Here is a 21,541-nt window from a genome sequence, read left to right as displayed (position 1 = left end):
GCAGAGAGGCAAGCACTGGATTCACAAAGCCAGTGCTGCCAAATCTTCACTGGGTTTCCTATGCGTAAGTGGAAGTGGGCATGAGCCATGCAAATGAGGCGTGACCCCATGCAAATGATGGGCCGAGCGCCATAAAGATACGAATAACGAACGGTGCATGCGCTGTCCCGTGGACGCATCCCACTGCGCATGCTCAGAATCACGTCGGAACTACTCCCTAAGATACGACGGATCACTGCCTACGACGTTATCGTAACCCACGCCTAGTCATATTCACGTACAACATAAACGACATCAGATACGACGGCTTGTGTTCCCTGGTCCATACCTTTGCATGGGTTGCGCCTCCTATATGGGGAATAACTTTACGCCGGACGTACGACTTGCGCAAACTGCGTATATTATGTGCCGGGCGCAAGTACGTTCGTGAATCGACGTATCTTCCCTCATTTCCATATTTGAATAGGAAATCCAATGGGAGCGCCACTTGCGTCCAGCGTAAATATGCGCCCACGATACGCCGGCGTAGGCAAGTTACGTCGGTCGGATGAAGCCTATTTTAAGGGGTATCTCGGTTTGTGTGCACGGCGCATAGATAAAACGGCGCACATTTGCACTTACACGGCGTATCTCAAGATATGTCGGCGTAAGTGCTTTGTGAATCCGAGCCATAGTTTATTTGTTGTCTTCATAAATCACACACATTTTTCAAATCATGACAGATGCAAAATGAATGCTAATATATATTACACACAGGCCTGCCATCCTGAATTATGGGCCCCTTACACATCTTCAGGACATGGGCCCCTGGAGCAGGGGGGTGCTGCCGCCTGAAATTGAGAAGCTGGGGGCCTTTACCCAAACTAGAAAATTAGGAAAAAATTTATTTTTTTTAAAACTTGATTCTTACAAAAAAGGTGGGTTGTCATCCGGGGCCACTTACAGGTGTAATGCCTCCCCCCCCCTGATGGCTTACCAGAAAATTACACACAATCATTTTGACCCCTGCATTTTTCATTCTTGTCCCCATCATGTTTTGCCACTACTGTCTATTGATATGTTGAACACTTTTTGTTAAATCCTTTTTAATTTTGAACACTAGTAACATTAATTTGACATCATTGTTATACTTTGATTAGCCCAAATTGTTTGTAAAATGCAATACCTTGCTCCACGGGTCACAATCTGGGTCATCCAGGAAGTCTTGCTCTTCCTCAGAGGTTGCCTGCTCTTGCATGCAGGGAAGACTGGAGGATTGACTGCAGGGAATACCGAAACAATCTCTTGGGGAAGGGTAGAAAGGGATGACATGGACTCAATGTGGTCGTCCAGGAACTGCAGCTGACCATAGTACCACAGGTTTGGCTTGTAGATGCTGTCAGCTGCAGCTCCAGATTTCATTGAGGACAGGTCTTGGGTACGTTGGGTCCTGTAGGTGCCCCTAATGGTATTTATTTTGTTGGTGACAGTCGTGGTTGTGGCGTTGGGGACCCTTGTCTTTACAAATGCCATCAGGGTCTCCCGTGCTTTCTTCCTGGCGTCTTTGGTTTTATTTTGTTTGCTTTTACTTTGCCACAGTACAGGCAGATCCTTCCATCTTTGGATAAATTCTGTCAAGAATTCTGGGTCTTTAAAGGCCTTCATTTTTTCTGCAAGTCCAAATTAAATGAAAAACCTAATGTCAGTCAAGCCACTACTACTGAAAAGCTTTATAACCATATCTAGCCCACAAACTCAGCCACTGATCACTAATAACGTCCAAAATAAAGTTACGTACCGTCGTATGACAGGATCGTTACTTCCGCCTTCTTCCACAGACGTGGAACGCCATTTTCACTCACATGGTATCCCTTTTATACACTTGCGCACGTGTGATGCTCCGCACGTTTCCCTGCCCCTGACGTTGGGTCTAGTACTTTCCCCGCCCCTTCTCTCTCGTTTAATGTGGAACAACATGGAGGACATGCAGAGTATGGAAAACTCTAGCCAGGAGCCAGGCAGAAGCACACATAAGAACCAGGAGAAGGAGGTACAAGGCCTCAAATATGTCCTTTCAGGACATGGTGGCCATCTTAGGGAGGGAGGGCTACGTTGCCAAACATGGCCCTTACAGGCATCCCAACAAAGTCGAGGCCAAAATAATGGAGAAAGTGGTGAGGAGTCTCCACCAGAAATTTGGGATGTGCAGGTCCAAAGAGCAGCTCAAGAAAAGGTGGTCGGACCTGAAATTAAGAGAGCTAGACCAAATGGAGAAGATAAAGAGTCATTAGAAGAAGTAAGTAATTTTCCTGTGTAATCATTTTGTTTATTTTTTTGTGGCATGTGCTTTTTCTTTCAGGTTGTACTGTATGTATTTCTTGTTTGTGGGCACAATAATTGGTCGTAGGAGTCGTCGTTCATTCGATCACTTAAATAATAAGACGATCTTTTTGTGAAATGTTGTCATGCCTAGTTTGCATTGCCAAATGGGAGTTTATACACTGTATCAGACAAAAAGATTGTCTTTTATTATTACTGATCGAATGAACGACGACTCCTACGACCAATTATTGTGCCCACAAACATGAAAGTTGCAACATCTTGCTTTATTTATGTGAGATCAATTGTGTAATGTAGATGTGTTCTTAACTAGATTTGAATAATCAAAATTAAGACAATATACAGCAAAAGGAGAGTATGCTCAGCAGTTGGTTACACATGTGGACTCAGTAGCACAATTGTTGGCCACAAGAACAACCTATTTAGGGTGCCACACAGAGGTGAGGTGATCCAGTGGATACTTGGTTTGCGTCCATGTAGAAAACTTGACCAAAGATAGAGAATTTAATGAGCTTTGGTAATGCCTACAATCCTGTGTTCAGCGTAGAAGGGTTGTTAAAACCAACAATAGTCCCACAATTTCTACGAAGAATGATTCATATTCCTCTTTCAGGCCTCTAATCTTTTTAAATCATGTTTCCCTTTTCTACATTCTTGTAGGGCGCAATCAAGCGTCAAGCCAGGAGCAGCAAAACGCCACACAAGCCCCACCCCCGCGGGATGTGGAGGAAGTTGAAACTGCCACCACATCAGGTAAGTGTCATATACCACAGCTTCAGGTAATCTGTCCCTTTTATAGATGTAGGCCTGCATAATTTTAATACATGGTTTGGTCCCAAATTTCAGGAGCTATTCGTACTGGTGACAAAATGGACACCTACAGTGCCCAGCTGTTGATTGGAGAGGTGTTGTCCTGCAGGGCTGAGATCCAAGACATGCATATTGCTTCAAGGCAGATTAGAGAGAAAACCAAAAGGGTGGAACAAAAGCTTAACAATTTGATGGATGTTCTGGGGAGGCTTTAATTTTTTTTTTTTTTTAAGGTTTTATGTTTTTTTGTATGCATGTTTTTTACCAAAAAGTTTATGTTTAATAACCAAACCTAATTTTACGTGTAAATTAAAAAAAAACGGATTTTATATGTAAATTTAAAAAAAGAAAAAAAAATGATTTTATATGCAAATCTTAAAAAGAAAAAAAAACTAATTTTGTGTAAATTATTGAAAACTAAAAAATAAACCTGATTTTATATCTCTTAAAAAATAAACATATTTGTATACTCAAAAATGTGTGGCTTGTTTCTTGCAGAAAATAAGATTTTATTCAGCCAAGATCTGGCATTGGAATGGGCCCCCCTCCCCATAAAATATTCGACATATGTTTGCCGCACAGCACGAGCGCTTTGGGGGGCCAAGCCTGTATGGCTAGCCTCACGGGCCGCCACCGGAGCAACATCAACGGCCTCATCAGGCAATAGTGTTAAGTAGGTGGAAGAATGTCTTTTGAGATAATTATGCAAAATACAGCAACATAGGATGATATGGTTCCATTTGTATTCTGCTATGTTTATTGCTGTCAGAAATAAACGCAATCGGCGGGCCATGATGCCAAAGGCTTTCTCAACCACCGGACTTCTGGAAACGCCGCCGAGGGGGGGTGACTTGCGTTCCAGCGGGCGGAAGTGACGTCCGGACAGGAACAGCGTCATCAGCGAGCGCCGTACGGACATGGTCCCGTCCATCTGCGGCACAGCGTGGGGCTACAGGCATCCGGAGTGGTGCAAAAAAGCTCGAGAGACCGCGCAGCACCAGAGACCATGGAGGAAGCTGGGACAGCTATGGATTCCGGCTCAACTGGCTCCGGCATCTCCCAGGTAAGGGGGTGAGAGCAGGCCATACCTTATACTGGGGGATCAGGACTCTTTCTCTGAGACCTTTACTATTCCCTCCCTGGGTGGGGAACCTAAGGTAATGGGTAATTTTTTGGCACTTCTTAGCTGACTCCCGACACAGATGTGAGGTGGGTCAGTGGGGTATTCTAATTGGTTCTTGTCCTGATTGTTTACTTTTAGGGTAAAGCCCAGGACAAGACGTCGGTCCAGATACCCAAGAAGAAATGTGCTATTTGTGGGGCTAAGTTAGGTTCTAATTGGAAGAAGCCACTATGCCCAGATTGCATCGCCCGTCTCGTCAAGGATGACTCAGCGGCAGAGTGCCATAAAGTCCTGGCATCTTTTAAAGACGAGCTAGCATCTACCTTCCAATCATTCAGGGGTATGATGGACAGGGTTCAGATGCCGTCCCCCCTTTGCAGGGCAGTTAGTGCACCATCCCTGTCTGAGCCCTCAGTGGTAGGGATAGAGCAGGAGGAGGAAGCAGGTTGGTCAGTGAGGGGAAGTGTCTCCAGATCTCAAACCTCTTCCCAGGTGGACTCTGCATTTGGTTCGGAGATGAAAGAAGATTCCTCCAGGGGGTCGAGGTATAAGTTATCCCTCAATGATGTAGGCGACTTATTGAGAGCAATTTACGAAACGTTGGAAATCCGCGAGGAGCTAGTCCAACTGTTCAAGCACGACCAAATGTATCAAGGGTTGCAGTGCTCAAAAAGCCAGAGTATTTCCCGTGCACAAATCGCTTATCGAGGCGATTCTGCTGGAGTGGGAACAACTCAAGAAGAGACCCTTCTTTTCGGGTAGTCTCAAGAGGAGGTTTCCCTTTGAGGACGATGTTTCCCATCCTTGGAACAAAGTTCCAAAATTAGATGCGCCTCTAGCCAAGGCGTCTATAAAAAACTGACCTGGCATTTGACGATTTGGGATCACTAAAGGATCCCATGGACAAGTGAGGCGAGGTACTGCTTAAAAGAGCCTGGGATGCTTCAGCAATAGGTCTAAAACCAGCCCTCGCAGCCACCTGCGTGGCCAGAAATCTGGAGTGCTGGCTGGGGCAGTTGCAGTCTCACATCTCTGCGGGTACTTCTAGGCAGCAGATACTGAAGTCCTTTCCCTTGCTGTTAAAGGTGGTCGGGTTCCTTGCAGACGCCTCAGCAGAGTCAGTGAAGTTGGCGGCAAGGTCGGCTGCATTGGTCAATGCAGCCAGAAGTGCTGTTTGACTAAAAACATGGACGGGGGATTCAGCATCCAAGTTAAAACTCTGCGGCCTACCGTTGTCAGGTGACCACTTATTTGGGCCTGGCCTCCAGGAGGCATTGGAAAGGACTCAAGACAAAAAGAAAGCCTTTCCAGAAAAGAGAAAAACGAGAAGAAGCGTTTTGTCACGGAAGCATGAATCAGACGTACAACAGATAAATGAAATAGGAAGGCTTTATTAAAAACCAAACAGCAAGGTTAAAGTCCAAACGGATGATCAAACAGTCAGCAGAGTCTTCCACCGGAGCCAGGGTCGATAGCCAGGAATGGGAGTCAGCCAAGCCGGAGTCCGTGGTCAGAGATAGGTGGTGAAACGAAGCCGGGGATCAGGAGCCATAAGGATAGTCCGAACGAAATCGGGGATCAGGAGCCAGAAGCATAGTCCGTGGAAGCCGGGTTGGTAACCAAGAGCAAGCAGCACAATCACAGGAGCGTGTAGGCGAGAGGCCCAAGCAAGGGAATGCTGCAGCAGCCCTCTGTGTGTGTGTGTGTGTATGTGTGTGTGTGTGTGTATGTATGTATATGTATGTATATATATATATATATATATATATATATATATATATATATATATATATATATATATATATACTGAGCATCCAGCTCCTCCCAGTGGGAAGGAGGAGCCGCAGGGTGTGTTAAGTTATAAGAACCCCAAGAAGCAAGATGGCTGCCAGCACATGTCGGTGATAAGAAGCCTGCAAGGAGGCAAGACCATGACACATTTTTTTCGGGGGTTCAAACAGAACCAAAATGAGAGAGGCCCGTCCCAGGAAGCATTGGTCAGGCCAAAAAGGGCACGGTAGAGGAGGTATTCTGTTCAATGCTCAGACCACCCCCAAGCCCCAGTGACGCCCTCGTCCCTGTGGGAGGAAGGCTGGGGGAATTCCTTCCACAGTGGAAAAGATCAACTTCAAGTCTGTTCGTTCAGGATATTATAAAGAACAGTCACAGATTGGAGTTCACTTCCCCTCCTCCTCCCCTGTTCCTGGTTACCCAGTTATCAAAAGACCGGGAAAAGGCAGAAGCCCTGGGTCTATTACTAGGGGACTTATTAGACCAAAAAGTCCTGGCTCATGTCCCCCAGGAGGAAGAAGGCCAGGGGGTATATTCTCACGTATTTGTCGTGAAGAAACCCTCCGGGAAATTCAGGCTGATTCTGAACCTTCGTCCCCTCAACAAGTACATAAGGTACAAGCGGTTCAGGATGGAGTCAATCTTTTCTGTGACAAACCTCCTGTACCCATGCTGTTTTATGGCCACGGTAGACCTCAGGGACGCTTATCTGCATGTTCCCATACGGTTAGAATGTCAAAGATACCTGAGGCTAGCTGTACGGAGAGGTCCGAGAGTAATGCACTACCAGTTTCGGGCACTACCCGTCGGACTGTCTTCCTCTCTGAGGATCTTCACCAAGGTCCTGGCAGAGGCCTTGGCACCCTTGAGGATCCAGGGCATTACAGTGATCCCCTACTTGGACGATCTCCTGTTTGTTGTCCCCTCCTAGAGAAAGACCTACAGGAGTCCCTGAGCTTCCTAAGGTCTCTAGGGTGGTTAATCAACGAAGACAAGTCCCAGTTGTCTCCATCTCAAGAAGTCCTGTATCTAGGCTACAGAATCTCCTCAGTGGAGATGAAAGTCTTTCTTTCCAGGGAGAAGATTCAGAAGGTGGAACAAGCTATAGCTCGGCTCCAAACCAACCAGGTGGCCCTGGTCAGAGATGTGATGAGGGTTTTGGGGTTAATGTCGGCCTGTTTCCCGGCAGTGCCTTGGGCCAGGCTACATCAACGCCCTCTGCAGAATCTGATGCTGAGACATTGGGATGGCAAAAGAGAAGGTTTTGGACCTTCCCATGCAGATTCCAGCCAGCATCAAAAGAACGTTATGGTGGTGGCGGACCCTCCAAAACCTGGAGAAGGGTCTATCCTGGAATTCTCCTTCAGCCCTAGTAGTAACTACCTATGCGAGCCTTCTAGGGTGGGGAGCCCACCTGGAGGGGAATTCGGCCCAAGGACTCTGGTTGCCAGTGGAAGTTTAGAGATCCTCGAATCAGAGGGAGCTCTTGGCAGTTCTAAGAGCAATAGAAGCCTTCCAGACGCAGGTGGTGGGACAACACCTGCAGGTAAGAACGGACAATGCGACAACCGTAGCATACATAAACAAACAAGGGGGCACAAGGAGCCCGGCTCTACAAACCATAGCAGGCCAGATTTTGTGCTGGGCCGAGGTGAACCTGGCTTCCTTATCAGCAGTTCACTTGAAGGGTTCACAGAATAACCTAGCCGACTTCCTCAGTCGACAACCTAAAAACCAGGATGAATGGTCCCTCAACGGGGAAGTGTTCAGAGACATAGTGTCTCACTGGGGGCAGCCAGAAGTGGACCGCTTTGCTTCAGAAGAGAACAAGAAGGCACCCAAGTTCTTTTCTATCCACCCGCAGGACCAAGCCACGGGAATAGATGCCTTTGCCAACCAGTGGCGTTACACTCTGGCCTACGCCTTTCCTCCGGTAAGGCTGATCGCCAAGGTCCTTCAGAGATTCCTCAGGGAAAACTTGGACCTGAGAATAATTACACCATTCTGGCCCAAAAGGCCATTGTTTGTTAGTCTGAAGAAGCTGGTTATCAGTCCACCTTGGGCACTTCCGGTCAGAGAAGACCTAATCTCCTTAGGCCCGATCTTCCACCCCCAGGTAGAAAGCCTGAAGTTGACAGCATGGTATCTGAGGAGCAATTGCTGAAGGCTCATGGATTCTCAGATAAGGTCATCAAAACTCTCCTAGAATGCCGTAAACCCATAACTAGGGCGATCTATACCAAAGTTTGGAAGAGATTCAGTTCCTGGCTAGCAGAGCAAGGAGTGGAATGTTTGCGCGTTCCAGTTGTACTGGATTTTCTACAAGCAGGGGTTGACATGGGATTGTATGTTAGTACCCTTAAAGTGCAATCTGCAGCTTTGAGTATTTTCCTTAAAACCTCACTCCAGCAGAATCAGTTTGTGAGAAATTTCTTTAAAGCCCTGGCAAGGTCCAGACCTGTGAAGGTGAGAGCCTGCCCCACCTGGGACTTTTCTCTGGTGCTTAGAGCCCTTACCAAGAAGCATTTTGAGCCCCTGGAGAAATCTTCACTGAGACATATTGTCCTGAAAAACGTTTTTTCTAGTAGCAATCACATCAGCCAGGAGGGTCAGTGATCTACAGGCACTATCGGTTCGAGAGCCTTTTTTAGTTATTCTAGACGACAGAATCATCCTTAAAACGGACCCTAGTTTTTTGCCCAAGGTGGCCTCTGTGTTTCACAGGACCCAGGACATTGTCCTACCAACTTTTCGTTCCTCCTCAGAAGGTGATGATGAGGAATTATTTACTTTGTTAGATGTCAAAAGAAACCTTTTGTTCTATTTAGAAACTACTAAAGAGTTTAGACGTCTTTTTGTTAATTTTTCGGGTGCTCGCAAGGGTTACGGAGCATCTAAATCTTCTATCGCTAGGTGGCTTAAGATGGCGATAGGAGAAGCTTATCAGTCGGGGGGTAAGGAACCGCCCCAGGTCAAAGCACATTCTACCCGGGCGGTCTCGGTATCCTGGGTGGAGAGAGCCGGAGCCTCCCCGGAGGAGATATGCAAAGCAGCAGCATGGTCTTCTGTCTCTACATTTGCAAGACACTACCGTTTAGACCTACTGTCGGACAAGGAACAAGCCTTTGGACGGAAGGTCCTCCAAACAGTAGTCCCACCCTAAACAAGTAAGTTATTGCTTATCTCAAGAGGCTGTCCTGGAAGACGACTAGAGAAAATACCGGAGTTAGGCTTACCGGTAACTCTGTTTCTTTTTTTTAAATTCAATACTTTTTTTTTATTGTTTCCGTACAAATACAGCAGAAAAAAATACAAAACCATATTTTATACTCAGTGCATTTTATGTGCTTACAAAAAATGTATTGCAAAAGTTAAAAATATCCATACATCCCATCCCCCCCCCTCCCCTCCCTCCCTTCCTCCTATCTTGCCTTTAAAGTGCATACACGTTTTTAGTTCTGTTCTTTTCCTTATATTATTCTTTACCCATCTTTCCTTGATTAAAGTGAGCGGCCTATTTTACATAACCAGTGCTCCCATATTGCATTACATTTTTTGAGGTTGCCCCGTCTAATCCATGTTCCCCTTTCCTTCCCTATTGTGCTGTTCATTACATTAAACCATTCCTCTACTGTGGGTGGATTTTGTGCTTGCCATTTTAATGCTATCAGTTTCCTCGCCTGGAACAGACATCTTATAGCTGCTTCTGATATATCCCTCTGCCCCATTCTCTCTTCAATGCATCCTAATAGGCAAACCCTGGCTTCAAGTTCCAGAGTGATTCCAAAGGTTGCATTTATAATGTCCAGAATTTTTACCCAATATCTATGCAATTTTGGGCACTTCCACATCATATGGATGAGGTCCCCTGTGTTTTGACATCTGGGACATTTATCATCTGACTTCCATCCAAAACCATGTAATTTCTTGGGGGTATAATAGACTCTATGGAGGAGGAATAAATGAGAGACCCGTTGTGACGGGGCTAATGAGACCACTGTCCCTAGTTCCAGTATCCTGTCCCATTGGTCATTCGTTATGAGGCCAATATCCTCCTCCCACCTCTGTTTATTCCTGCTCAGCTTCTCTTTTCCTATTAACTGATCGCTAATCCGTTCATACAATTCTGAGATAAGACCTTTCAGAACCCCCGTCTTAATTAGTCTTTGGAGATGCGTGAGCTTTTGCCATCTTACCGGCTGTACTTTAAATTGGGCTTGTAATGCGTGTCTGACCTGCAAATAGGTAAAAAACATGGAGTTTGGGATGCTATATTCACTGCTTGGCTCTGAGAAAAGTTTTAATGTGCACCCTGTATACAGTTGTGCCACTCTGGTTATCCCACGTTTATCCCATTCTTTTAATTTTCCCATGGCCACAATTTCTTTTAAATTATTATTTTCCCATAATGGGGAATATTCTGTTAGTCCTTTATAGACCCAAAGCTGATTTTCCTGCTTGCCATATTCTTACCATCATCTTTACTGTTGGGTTTTTCACCGAGAAAGAGTTGGCCTCTAAGGTCTCTATTACAGATCTATGAGGAGACCCTCTTAATATCATTTTCCCACTTGCATTTCCACCCCCCTCTATACTACACCCCTCCAAATGCTGCAACTGTGCCGCCAAAAAGTAGCTATAAGGATATGGGACCGCTAGCCCTCCTCTTTTTGTTGGCAATTGCAACGTTCGGAGACTGATCCTTGCTTTTCCCTTTTTCCAGATTAGGGTCCTAAAGAGGGTCTCTATCTTTTTAAACCATCGGTTATCAATCCATACTGGGGAGTTGTGGAGTATATAAAGCAATTGTGGCATCCATTTCATTTTGATGAGATTGCTGCGGCCGGCCACCGACGGTGGCAAATGTCCCCATATATCCGCTTTGCGTTTAAACTTACCCAGGACTGGCACTAGATTATCATTTATAAATTGTTCTGGGTTACGTGTTACCACGATGCCCAGATATTCCATCTTTTCCCCGATTTTTAATTGAGGGATTCCTATCCCATCCATATTGCTTACCGGGTTTACTGGTAAGAGTCTTGATTTTTCCCAATTTATTACTAGGCCCGAGAATCGTCCGAACGCTTCTACTAATTGAACTGCAGTTTTAAGGGAAGTTGTAGAGTTGCCCAAAAAAGGAGGATATCGTCCGCATAAAGCCAACTTTTTCCTCCTCTGCTCCTCTCTGGAACGCTTGTATTTCCTGTCTAGCTCTAATAGCAGCCGCCAAGGGCTCAATTGCCAGGGCGAATAGGAGGGGGGACAGGGGACATCCCTGTCTCATTCCCCTTTCCAATTCAAACGACTGTGAAACTTCATTATTTATTTTTATTTTGGCCCTTGGGGAATTATACAGTAACTTTATCCATTTAATAAAGGATGGACCAAACCCAAACTTCTCCAGAGCATACCAGAGATAGTCCCACTCCAGACTATCAAAGGCCTTGGTGGCATCCAATGATAGGATAGATCTATCTCCCCCATTCTCCGTCGGAGTCTGTAAGTTTAGGTACAGCCTTCCTATATTTATACTCGTAGACCGATTTGGAATAAATCCAGATTGGTCTGGATGTATTAATTTCTGTATATATTTGTTTATTCTCGTTGCCAGTACCTTAGCCAATATTTTTACATCTGAGCAAAGCAAAGATATCGGTCTATAAGATGATGTATCTAGTTGATCCTTCCCTTCCTTCTGGAGCACTATAATGATTGCTTCTAACATTGAGGGGGGTAGCCTTCCTCCTTCTATCGCCCAGTTCAGCGTTTTTAGTAATTCCGGGAGCAACACCTCACCGTACTGCTTGTAAATCTCCGCTGGTAGGCCATCTGGCCCTGGGGACTTTTGATTAGAAAGTCCTTTGACTGCCTGTTGTAGTTCCGATAATGTAATTGGCATTCCATAGCATTTCTGTCCTCTGTTAGAACTGGGGTTCCTATTCCTCTAAAGAATTCTTCCATTTGCACTTTGGCTTCCCCCTTTTTTTGATCTATATAAATCTTTATAATATACTGCAAACGTGTCCACTATTACAGATGTTTCAGATGATATCCCACCTCCTACCATCCTAACTGCGGGAACATTAGAGGGCACCATATTAGTTTTCGCTAGGAGGGCCAACGTATGGCCCACACTTTCCCCTTCCGAAAAAGCGCTCTGCTCCTGAAATAGACGCTTATTTTCAACTTTCTTGTTAACCACCAACTTATATTCCTGTTGCTTCTCCAACCATAGCCGTTGTTTAGTCAGTGTTGGATTTTCCACATATTGCTTTTCAGCCTCTAGAACCTCTTCCCTGATTTTCTCCTCCCATTCCCTAGAGTTTCTCTTAATCTTAGCTACCTGCTGGATCAATATACCCCTGAGGAACGCCTTTAGGGCGTCCCACACCACTCCCTCTGGTGCTGTCCCTGTGTTGAAGTCCAGGAATTCCCTTAATTTGATGCTAATTTCTTCTGGTTTTCCCATCACTTCTAACCAGAAGGGATTTATTTTCCAATTGCTTGGGGGACATTTTTTCCCTGTACTCAGTGACAGCACCAGAGGAGAGTGATCAGAGACCCCTCTTGGATAGTAGGATATTTTACTAACTACTTGTAAACTTGCACAGTTTCCCAGGGCCATGTCTATTCTTGATAGTGTAGAATATGTACTTGAAAAACAGGAGTACTGCCGCACATCTGGATGTTTCACCCTCCAAATGTCCTACCACCCAACCGCTTTCAAGAATTGACTTAGATGCCCTTCTCCTTCCCCTGGGCTCAGTGTCCCCGGGGGAAATCTATCCATCGTTCTATTTAACACATTATTTAAGTTTCCAACCACTAATACCGGAATATTTACCTTATTTGCCACAAATTCCGTTAACTTATACAAAACCTCCATCTTGAAGGGAGGGGGTATATAAATATTAGCCAATACATATGGTACATTTTCTATCAAACAGTGCAGAAAAATATAGCGACCCAGTTCATCTATTCTTGACTCTATACATGCAAATGATACGCCTGTTTTTACCATTATGCTCACTCCTCTAGAGTAGGAAGAGTGGACAGAATGGTACTGGCTTTGATATTTTTTGTTATTAAACAATTTTAACTTTGTTTCTTTGGTCAAGTGGGTCTCTTGAATACATATCACCTCCACCCCATACCACTCCAGGGTAGTGTAAACTGCAGCTTTTTTCACTGGGTCCCCCATCCCCCGAACATTCCAGGAGCCTATATTTATCATTTTAGCTCTCATACCCAGCCAAACATCCGACAAAAAAAAAAAATAGACCCTTAACATCATATAAAAATAAAAGAATTGTATACCCTTTTTAACTCTACCTAGGAAAAGAAACCATTTTAAATGTACATTCATGTACATTCCCTTCTCTTGTGCTTAATAAGTGATACGTGATACTTGTGCTCTGATCTAATTTTGCCCCCTCCCCCCTTGCCTATCTAGGCCTACCCTTAGGGCTCTACATGTGACCTCACCCTTCCATCCTTCCCTTACATTACCATTATCATCCATATCTATCGTGATCCCACGCGAACACCTCCCCAACACTCGCCCCAAAATAAATAAATAATAAAAAAAGGGGGGAACGAATCCCCCCCCCACACCCCCCGGAAGGGGAGTAGTGGGTTCCTTATTTTGTGTATAAGTGTATGTTCCTTTACTTCCCTCCCCCCCCCACCTTCCCCCCTACCCCATTTTATATCTATCCACATCCCGACTTCTACTTTTAGTTTTTAATATGTGCTTAAGGTTAATTTGCTTTTCTATTCTTTTCTTCCTTGGTATTTCTAAAGATAATTCTCAATTGTCCAAAAAAATAAATTAAATAAATAAATAAATAAATAAATAAAACAATAAAAAACACAACCCCCCCCCCAAAAAAAAAAAAAAAAAAAAAAAAAAAGGAACCCCCCCCCCCCTGCCTTCCCAATATGTGACTCTTATTCAGTCTTCTCCATGTTATCCAGTCAATCAGCTCATAGTTTATTCCTGTGCTTTATTCTGTTCCAGCCACTGTGCTGCTTTTCCGGGTGTATCAAAAAATTGAGGACCTTCTGCTGTCATTATTCTTAGATGTGCTGGATACACTAGTGCATATTTAATTTTGTTCTTTAAAAGGTTACGTTTAATAGGAGTAAACTCCGCCCTACGTGTACTAAGTTCAGGAGTAAAATCTGGAAATAATGAGATCCTTGACCTGTTATGAAAGATGTCCCCTTTTTCTCTTGCTCTTTGTAGTGCTGCTGCCTTGTCAGTGAAGTTAAGAAACTTCAAGAGTAGGGGCCGAGGGTGTCCATCCTTGAGGTGCGCTCTGAACGGAACTCTATGGGCCCTTTCTATTGCAAAGAGCGGTGAAAAGGCATCTTCCCCTAGTATGTCTCTGAACCATTTCTCAAAAAACTTTATAGGGTCAGTACCCTCACTGTGTTCCGGAAGGCCCACCAGCCGAATATTATTTCTGCGCAACCTATTTTCAATTTCATCAAGTTTAGATGCCTGCCATCCATTTTGTTCCTTTAATTCTTGCATCTGTTGTTTTAATGTATACACCTCATCTTCTACTTGGCTCACTCTCTCTTCTACTGATGTTATCCTTTGTACAGTCTTTTGCAGTTCCTGGCCCATTATCACTAATTTTTCCTTTTATTTCTTTTATCTGATCGGTCAAGTTATTCAGTGACCCCCTACATGCATTTATGGCGTTTAATATCTCCTTCAGTGTTGGCTCTTCCTCCTGCCTGGGGTCATCTGCTGTATTTGCTGAGGAGACTTCTACAAAAGTTTTTGCTGATGCCATTGCACCCCCCCAACTTGGGGCTCCACCACCGTGTTTTTATTTTATTTTGGGAGCTGATGACCCTTGTCCACCACTTTTTCTATCTGTTGCTGTCCCTATTTGATTTTTAACCTGTGTTTGTGGATGCTGAGCCGCTTTTCCAGGTGACTTTACTAAAGTATGTGAAAACTGTTCCAGTTTAGCTGCTGCTACAGCTGCCTGCGCTGCCTTCTCCTTATCTTTAGCAGCTCGTGTTATTTGAGGGCACCCACTCTCCTGATTAGACTGTCCCTTTTTTGTAGCTGCTGCCATTCTTCAGAGAAATGAGACCAAAAAAGAGCGTTTTTAATAGTGTACCTGGTATACCAATCTGCTCAAGAATAATCACCACCAGTCACCAATCAATGCTCAGTATACCTCCGAACAGGATACTTTAGTAGCTCTTATTTTAGGCTGTTTCTACTACTGCTGCTATGTTTACATAAATTCCCTCCAGTCCTGTATCACTGTTACCTGCTACTTCATGTAGCTTTAAGAGCCATCAACAGGAGAGAGGAGAAACAAAAAATGGGGAAGCAAATACGAAAAGCATCAGCTCAGCAATAGCACTAGCACTGGCATTCCATTGACATTCCAATTCCAGTTAGCATTTATTTTACAGTCCGTTACTCACGTGACCTGTCCAAAGAGAAGTGAAAGTCCTCAGGTCCTGGAGTGTTTATGTTAAAGCTGATAGGGACAGAGCAGAGCGGGGAAGAGATTTGGATTCTAGTACCTTTGTGTTTTTACAGGCTGCAGCTAACAAAATAAGAAAGGTCAGGTAAGGGTCAGGTAAATATACCAGCAGCTAGTTTTTCCCCCTCCATCAGGGAACTCAGAGCACAGAACACCCGATCAGCGCTCAGCTGGTCAACAAAGTACAGAGAGGAGAGGGGACACGCACAGCTGCTCACTAGCTATACACTTACTCCTCCATCCAGTCACGCTGTGCTGCGCTGTGCAGTGCAGTGTAGGATCACTGCTACGATCAGTGGGGAGAGAGAGTCCCTATGCAGAGGGGGAGGCTAGAGCGGAACAGCTAGAGTCACCTGATCTCCCAGCAGAGGATGCAAACAGATCACCTTCAGACGCTGCACGAGGGAGGGGGAACCCAGCCGGGTCCCAACGGCTCCACGCTGTCAGCAGCTGCTGCGGTAAGAGGGCATGAAGTGAGCCGTCCACTGTGCTATCCTGTGCGGTGTACGGTACACGCTACTCAGGCATTGAAAGGAGGACTCCCACGCAGGGGGGGGGGTTGGAGCGAGGCAGCTCGAGATCACACAGGCATCTCGCTCCTCACACACTCACACCTTCCACATCCGGTCACGCCCCTCTTCTGGTAACCATGTTTCTAGGAGTCTTCCAGGACAGCCAGAGTTTTTTCCCAACCGGTGTCAATAGGTAACTGGTATTATAATGATGATCTAACGCTGTGTTAGTATGTTATGTCTTTCAGGTCCTTCTGTTAGTTCTCGGGTAAACTAAGGAGGGAGGCCCGGAGGACCAGCTTTTAAAGAAATGGGTGTGTGTTTCCTGACCCAGAGGGAGGAGCCCAAGGTCTCAAGAGGCTGTCCTGGAAGACTCCTAGAAACAGAGTTACCGGTGAGCCTAACTCCGGTATTTTCTTTGAATCACCCACAGCAGAGGCATATGAGAGAACTGGTCCCTGCGGAGAAACCAGTTCTTTGCCCACAAACTCCTCCTCACCCTGTTCATGGACCGGAGCCGAGGTAAAGCACAAATCCCTGCACCAAGCACAGCACGATCTCGGCGACGAGAACGTACCCGCAACATGGCTCAAAAACGGTTGTCTAATCATTGCGTTTTTTTTAGTCCAATCTGAAGAACAGAAAGGCCTCTAAAGAACGACCTGTAAAACAGGAACAAGCAGACAAGAACGCACTGCCAAAACAGATACAAACTGCATACAAGCACTGTAAGACAGATACGAACCCAAAAGCACAAACTGTACGACAGAAAACAAAATTTAAAGCACGAAGACTGAAAAGCGCGAATCGTCTCTCTCCAAACTTTTACTAACACGCAGCAACACTGACAATTAACTGGATCGACTTGTGTCTTTTTTCAACCTGACTAACTATGTAACTATGCAACACGATATCGGCAAAAGAAGCCGTCTTCCGCATGGAAAATGCCCTTTATAGTGCCATTGTACGTGCTGTACGTAACTGCGCTTTGCTAGAGCATTTTGAAAAAACAATGGTGTGTGGGCAACGTAGTTTTTTATGATTACTGGGAGATTAAGTATTGGTAGGTGTTCTCCCCCCGTGTCCTTCATTTGTGTACAAAAAAGCACCTAATCTGAGAGACTTTTTAGCGCCAGGAGTGTTGGATCCCCCAAATAAAAACAACCAAACAGGTACCATGACTCCCTTTCCTATGGGTTTTTATACTTGTGGGATATGCCTGGCGTGTAGGACCACAAAAGGGAGTAATGTAAAGAAGAAAAGTGAATTCACAGCGTCAGGAAGAACACATACAATTTTAAATATTTATAACTTGCTCTTCAGAGGGGATGGTATACATAAGGGCTCGACAAAATCTGGGCGCCCGGTCGCAATTGCGACAAGAAATGGCAACCTGGCGCCCGCGGAAGCTTAGGCCTGCAGAAGGCCGCGGACTCAATTAACGGCCGGCGAAGGCCTGCCGCAATCGCGCGGTGAGGGCGCCGGCCGGTAATTGAGGTTGCAGGCCTGATGAAGCGAGATACTTACATTGGGGAACTGGTGCCCTCTTGTGGTGGCTGGGGCTGCGACAAGCAGTCACTGACGGGGCTGAGGGTTTCCCCTGCCTGTTCTCACTCCCCATCTGCTTTCCAAAAGGTACAAAGTAACTTGTAGATAGATACTCTTGATCTACTTTCATTCATCTGTAGATCAATGGGATGTGCTTCCATCTGATGTCGGTAAAAGCAATCCGATTTTTATAAAAAAAATGGACATGTTGAAGTGTTCCTGCAAACTTCAATATGTTGGTCGGACATCTAGACCTCTATTGGTTAGAGGGTGGGACCACATCAACAATATTAAAAAAGGAAGAAATGAATATTGTGTTTCCAAGCACTTTAGAGAGATTCATGATGGGAATCCCAAACAACTTTAATTCTGGGTGATTGAGAAGGTGAAGCATCACTGGAAAGGGGGCAACTTTATAAGACAATTGAGCCAGTGCGAGTCTGGATATATGAGACCCAAGTTTTAGCGCCCAGGGGGCTTAATATAGATTTTGATCTGAATTGCTTCATTTATAATGGCTAAATGGAGTTGCATAATAAACGCACAGTAGATTTTATTAATTGTTTGATTTTAATTTGTTTATAAAGTGATATATGTTCATGAAATATGGTAGGTAACTCGGCTTGTTGGTCTAGGGGTATGATTCTCGTTCCCGGTGCGAGAGGTCCTGTGTTAAAATCCTGGACAAGCTGTAGCTTTAAATATTATTATTATTTTTTAGGATAGTTTGTACAATCGATTTTTCATATATGTGATTGATTTATACATATACATTTTCTATACATTTTAATGAATGGTCGATGAGGTCCTAATAAAGATATAATTTGTCCCCGTATTTAATTTTATTTTAGACTTGTTTTTTTTATTGTATGTATATAGCGATACATCGTGCACTCATGTGGAGATTATATTGTAATGGGACATTACCACGGAGGTCAGCAATGTGATCGAGTGAGAGCGGTATGCAGATTTGGGTGACACACTCTCCAGCTCAATGAATGTGAGCTCTGTAGTCACAGGAAGAGGGAGTGTTCTCACAGACTGTGGACAGCTGTGGTGATGCCTGAAGGGTTGCCTAGGTAACAGTCAGGTATAGAAGGTTTTACCTTATTTGACCCACCCATCTACTGATGAAGGCCAATGAGAGGCCGACACGTGTTTAGAGGGGAGGAGTCAAATCTGTGATGTCAGGCTAAGCACCCAGAGTCTAGATCTGCAGTAAATTAGCTGGTGATTTGATACATGCTGTTTTTATTGTTTCTTGTAAGTGTAACTTTTTAGGGGGGCTGTTTTAATGAATTTAAAATCGGAGAACACTATAGCACTTGTGTTTTTTTGTTTCATGTCCTTAACCCCTCGAAATATAAGTGGAATTGATTATTAAAAAGCGAAAGGAGGAAATGGAGGAAGGTGGTGTTTGGAGACAATTCAAACGTTGATTACCCACCCAGAGGTGCAGTCTGGGGACTGTAGGAATTGCTACCATTGGTAAAGTGGATTGATCGTGGTGGACACAAGGAGTAATCTGTCTGAGTTTTATACTCATCCTTTAGATGAGCAAGTGGTGGTGTGCACTGAATATTAGATCCATATAAATAGGATTTTACACAGCGGTGACAGCATATGAACTGTTTTTTTTTTTTTTTTTTTTTTATATATATATATATACAGTGAGGAAAATAAGTATTTGAACACCCTGCTATTTTGCAAGTTCTCCCACTTGGAAATCATGGAGGGGTCTGAAATTGTCATCGTAGGTGCATGTCCACTGTGAGAGACATAATCAAAAAAAAAAAAATCCAGAAATCACAATTTATGATTTTTTAACTATTTATTTGTATGATACAGCTGCAAATAAGTATTTGAACACCTGTCTATAAGCTAGAATTCTGACCTTCAAAGACCTGTTAGTCTGCCTTTTAAAATGTCCACCTCCACTCCATTTATTATCCTAAATTAGATGCACCTGTTTGAGGTCATTAGCTGCATAAAGACACCTGTCCACCCCATACAATCAGTAAGAATCCAACTACTAACATGGCTAAGACCAAAGAGCTGTCCAAAGACACTAGAGACAAAATTGTACACCTCCACAAGGCTGGAAAGGGCTACGGGGAAATTGCCAAGCAGCTTGGTGAAAAAAGGTCCACTGTTGAAGCAATCATTAGAAAATGGAAGAAGCTAAACATGACTGTCAATCTCCCTCGGACTGGGGCTCCATGCAAAATCTCACCGCGTGGGGTCTCAATGATCCTAAGAAAGGTGAGAAATCAGCCCAGGACTACACGGGAGGAGCTGGTCAATGACCTGAAAAGAGCTGGGACCACCGTTTCCAAGGTTACTGTTGGTAATACACTAAGACGTCATGGTTTGAAATCATGCATGGCACGGAAGGTTCCCCTGCTTAAAAGAGCACATGTCAAGGCCCGTCTTAAGTTTGCCAATGACCATTTGGATGATCCAGAGGAGTCATGGGAGAATGTCATGTGGTCAGATGAGACCAAAATAGAACTTTTTGGTCATAATTCCACTAACCGTGTTTGGAGGAAGAAGAATGATGAGTACCATCCCAAGAACACCATCCCTACTGTGAAGCATGGGGGTGGTAGCATCATGCTTTGGGGGTGTTTTTCTGCACATGGGACAGGGCGACTGCACTGTATTAAGGAGAGGATGACCGGGGCCATGTATTGTGAGATTTTGGGCAACAACCTCCTTCCCTCAGTTAGAGCTTTGAAGATGGGTCGAGGCTGGGTCTTCCAACATGACAATGACCCGAAGCACACAGCCAGGATAACCAAGGAGTGGCTCTGTAAGAAGCATATCAAGGTTCTGGCGTGGCTTACCAGTCTCCAGACCTAAACCCAATAGAGAATCTTTGGAGGGAGCTCAAACTCCGTGTTTCTCAGCGACAGCCCAGAAACCTGACTGATCTAGAGAAGATCTGTGTGGAGGAGTGGGCCAAAATCCCTCCTCCAGTGTGTGCAAACCTGGTGAAAAACTACAAGAAACGTTTGACCTCTGTAATTGCAAACAAAGGCTACTGTACCAAATATTAACATTGATTTTCTCAGGTGTTCAAATACTTATTTGCAGCTGTATCATACAAATAAATAGTTAAAAAAATCATACATTGTGATTTCTGGATTTTTTTTTTTTGATTATGTCTCTCACAGTGGACATGCACCTACGATAACAATTTCAGACCCCTCCATGATTTCCAAGTGGGAGAACTTGCAAAATAGCAGGGTGTTCAAATACTTATTTTCCTCACTGTGTGTGTGTGTGTATATATATATATATATATATATATATATATATATATATATATATATATATATATATATATATAAAATATATTTTTTCATAAATAGTTTTATGTAATGTTTATTTGTTTATCCAAGATTTTATAGATACGCAGTGCTGCACTATTTTCACAAAATTAACATTGTAATAGGTGTGGTGTATCATTATAAGTGTTCAGCAGCTGTGTAGACACTTAACCACTTCCATACAGGGCTTTTATACACACATCCATACCAGGCCTATTCTGGCACTTCTCTCCTACATGTACAAATCATATTTTTTTTTTGCTAGAAAATTACGCAGAACCCCCAAACATTATATGTTTTTTTTTTAGCAGACACCCTAGGGAATAAAACGACGGTCATTGAAACGTTTTATCTTGCACGGTATTTGCGCAATAATTTTTCAAACGCCTTTTTTTTTGAAAAAAATTGTTTCATGAATTAAAAAAAGAACAAAACAGTAAAGTTAGCCCATTTTTTTTGTAAAATATGAAAGATGATGTTACACCGAGTAAATAGATACCTAACATGTCACGCTTTAAAATTGCGCACGCTCATGGAATGGCGCCAAACTTCGGTACTTAAAAATCTCCATAGACAACGCTT

General features: G+C 44.1%; 1 protein-coding gene across 3 annotated transcripts in view; it reads left to right on the top strand.

Moving 5' to 3' along the window:
* RETREG3 (reticulophagy regulator family member 3) overlaps positions 1-21,541 on the top strand; it is a 493,168-nt gene that overhangs the window by 59,949 nt on the left and 411,678 nt on the right. For 2 of the 3 annotated variants that reach the window (XM_040331843.1, XM_040331841.1), the window contains exon 3: positions 2,980-3,072. The exons of the other annotated variant lie outside the window; for it this stretch is intronic. In XM_040331843.1, the coding sequence (XP_040187777.1) occupies positions 2,980-3,072 (93 nt within the window). The remainder of the gene's footprint in view (positions 1-2,979; positions 3,073-21,541) is intronic. 3 annotated transcript variants of the gene reach the window in all.

This window comes from Rana temporaria, chromosome 12, assembly GCF_905171775.1.
Source record: "Rana temporaria chromosome 12, aRanTem1.1, whole genome shotgun sequence".
NCBI lineage: Eukaryota > Metazoa > Chordata > Amphibia > Anura > Ranidae > Rana > Rana temporaria.
The sequence above is the reverse complement of the archived record's forward strand: the minus strand, read 5'-3'. Positions and strand labels throughout refer to the sequence as shown.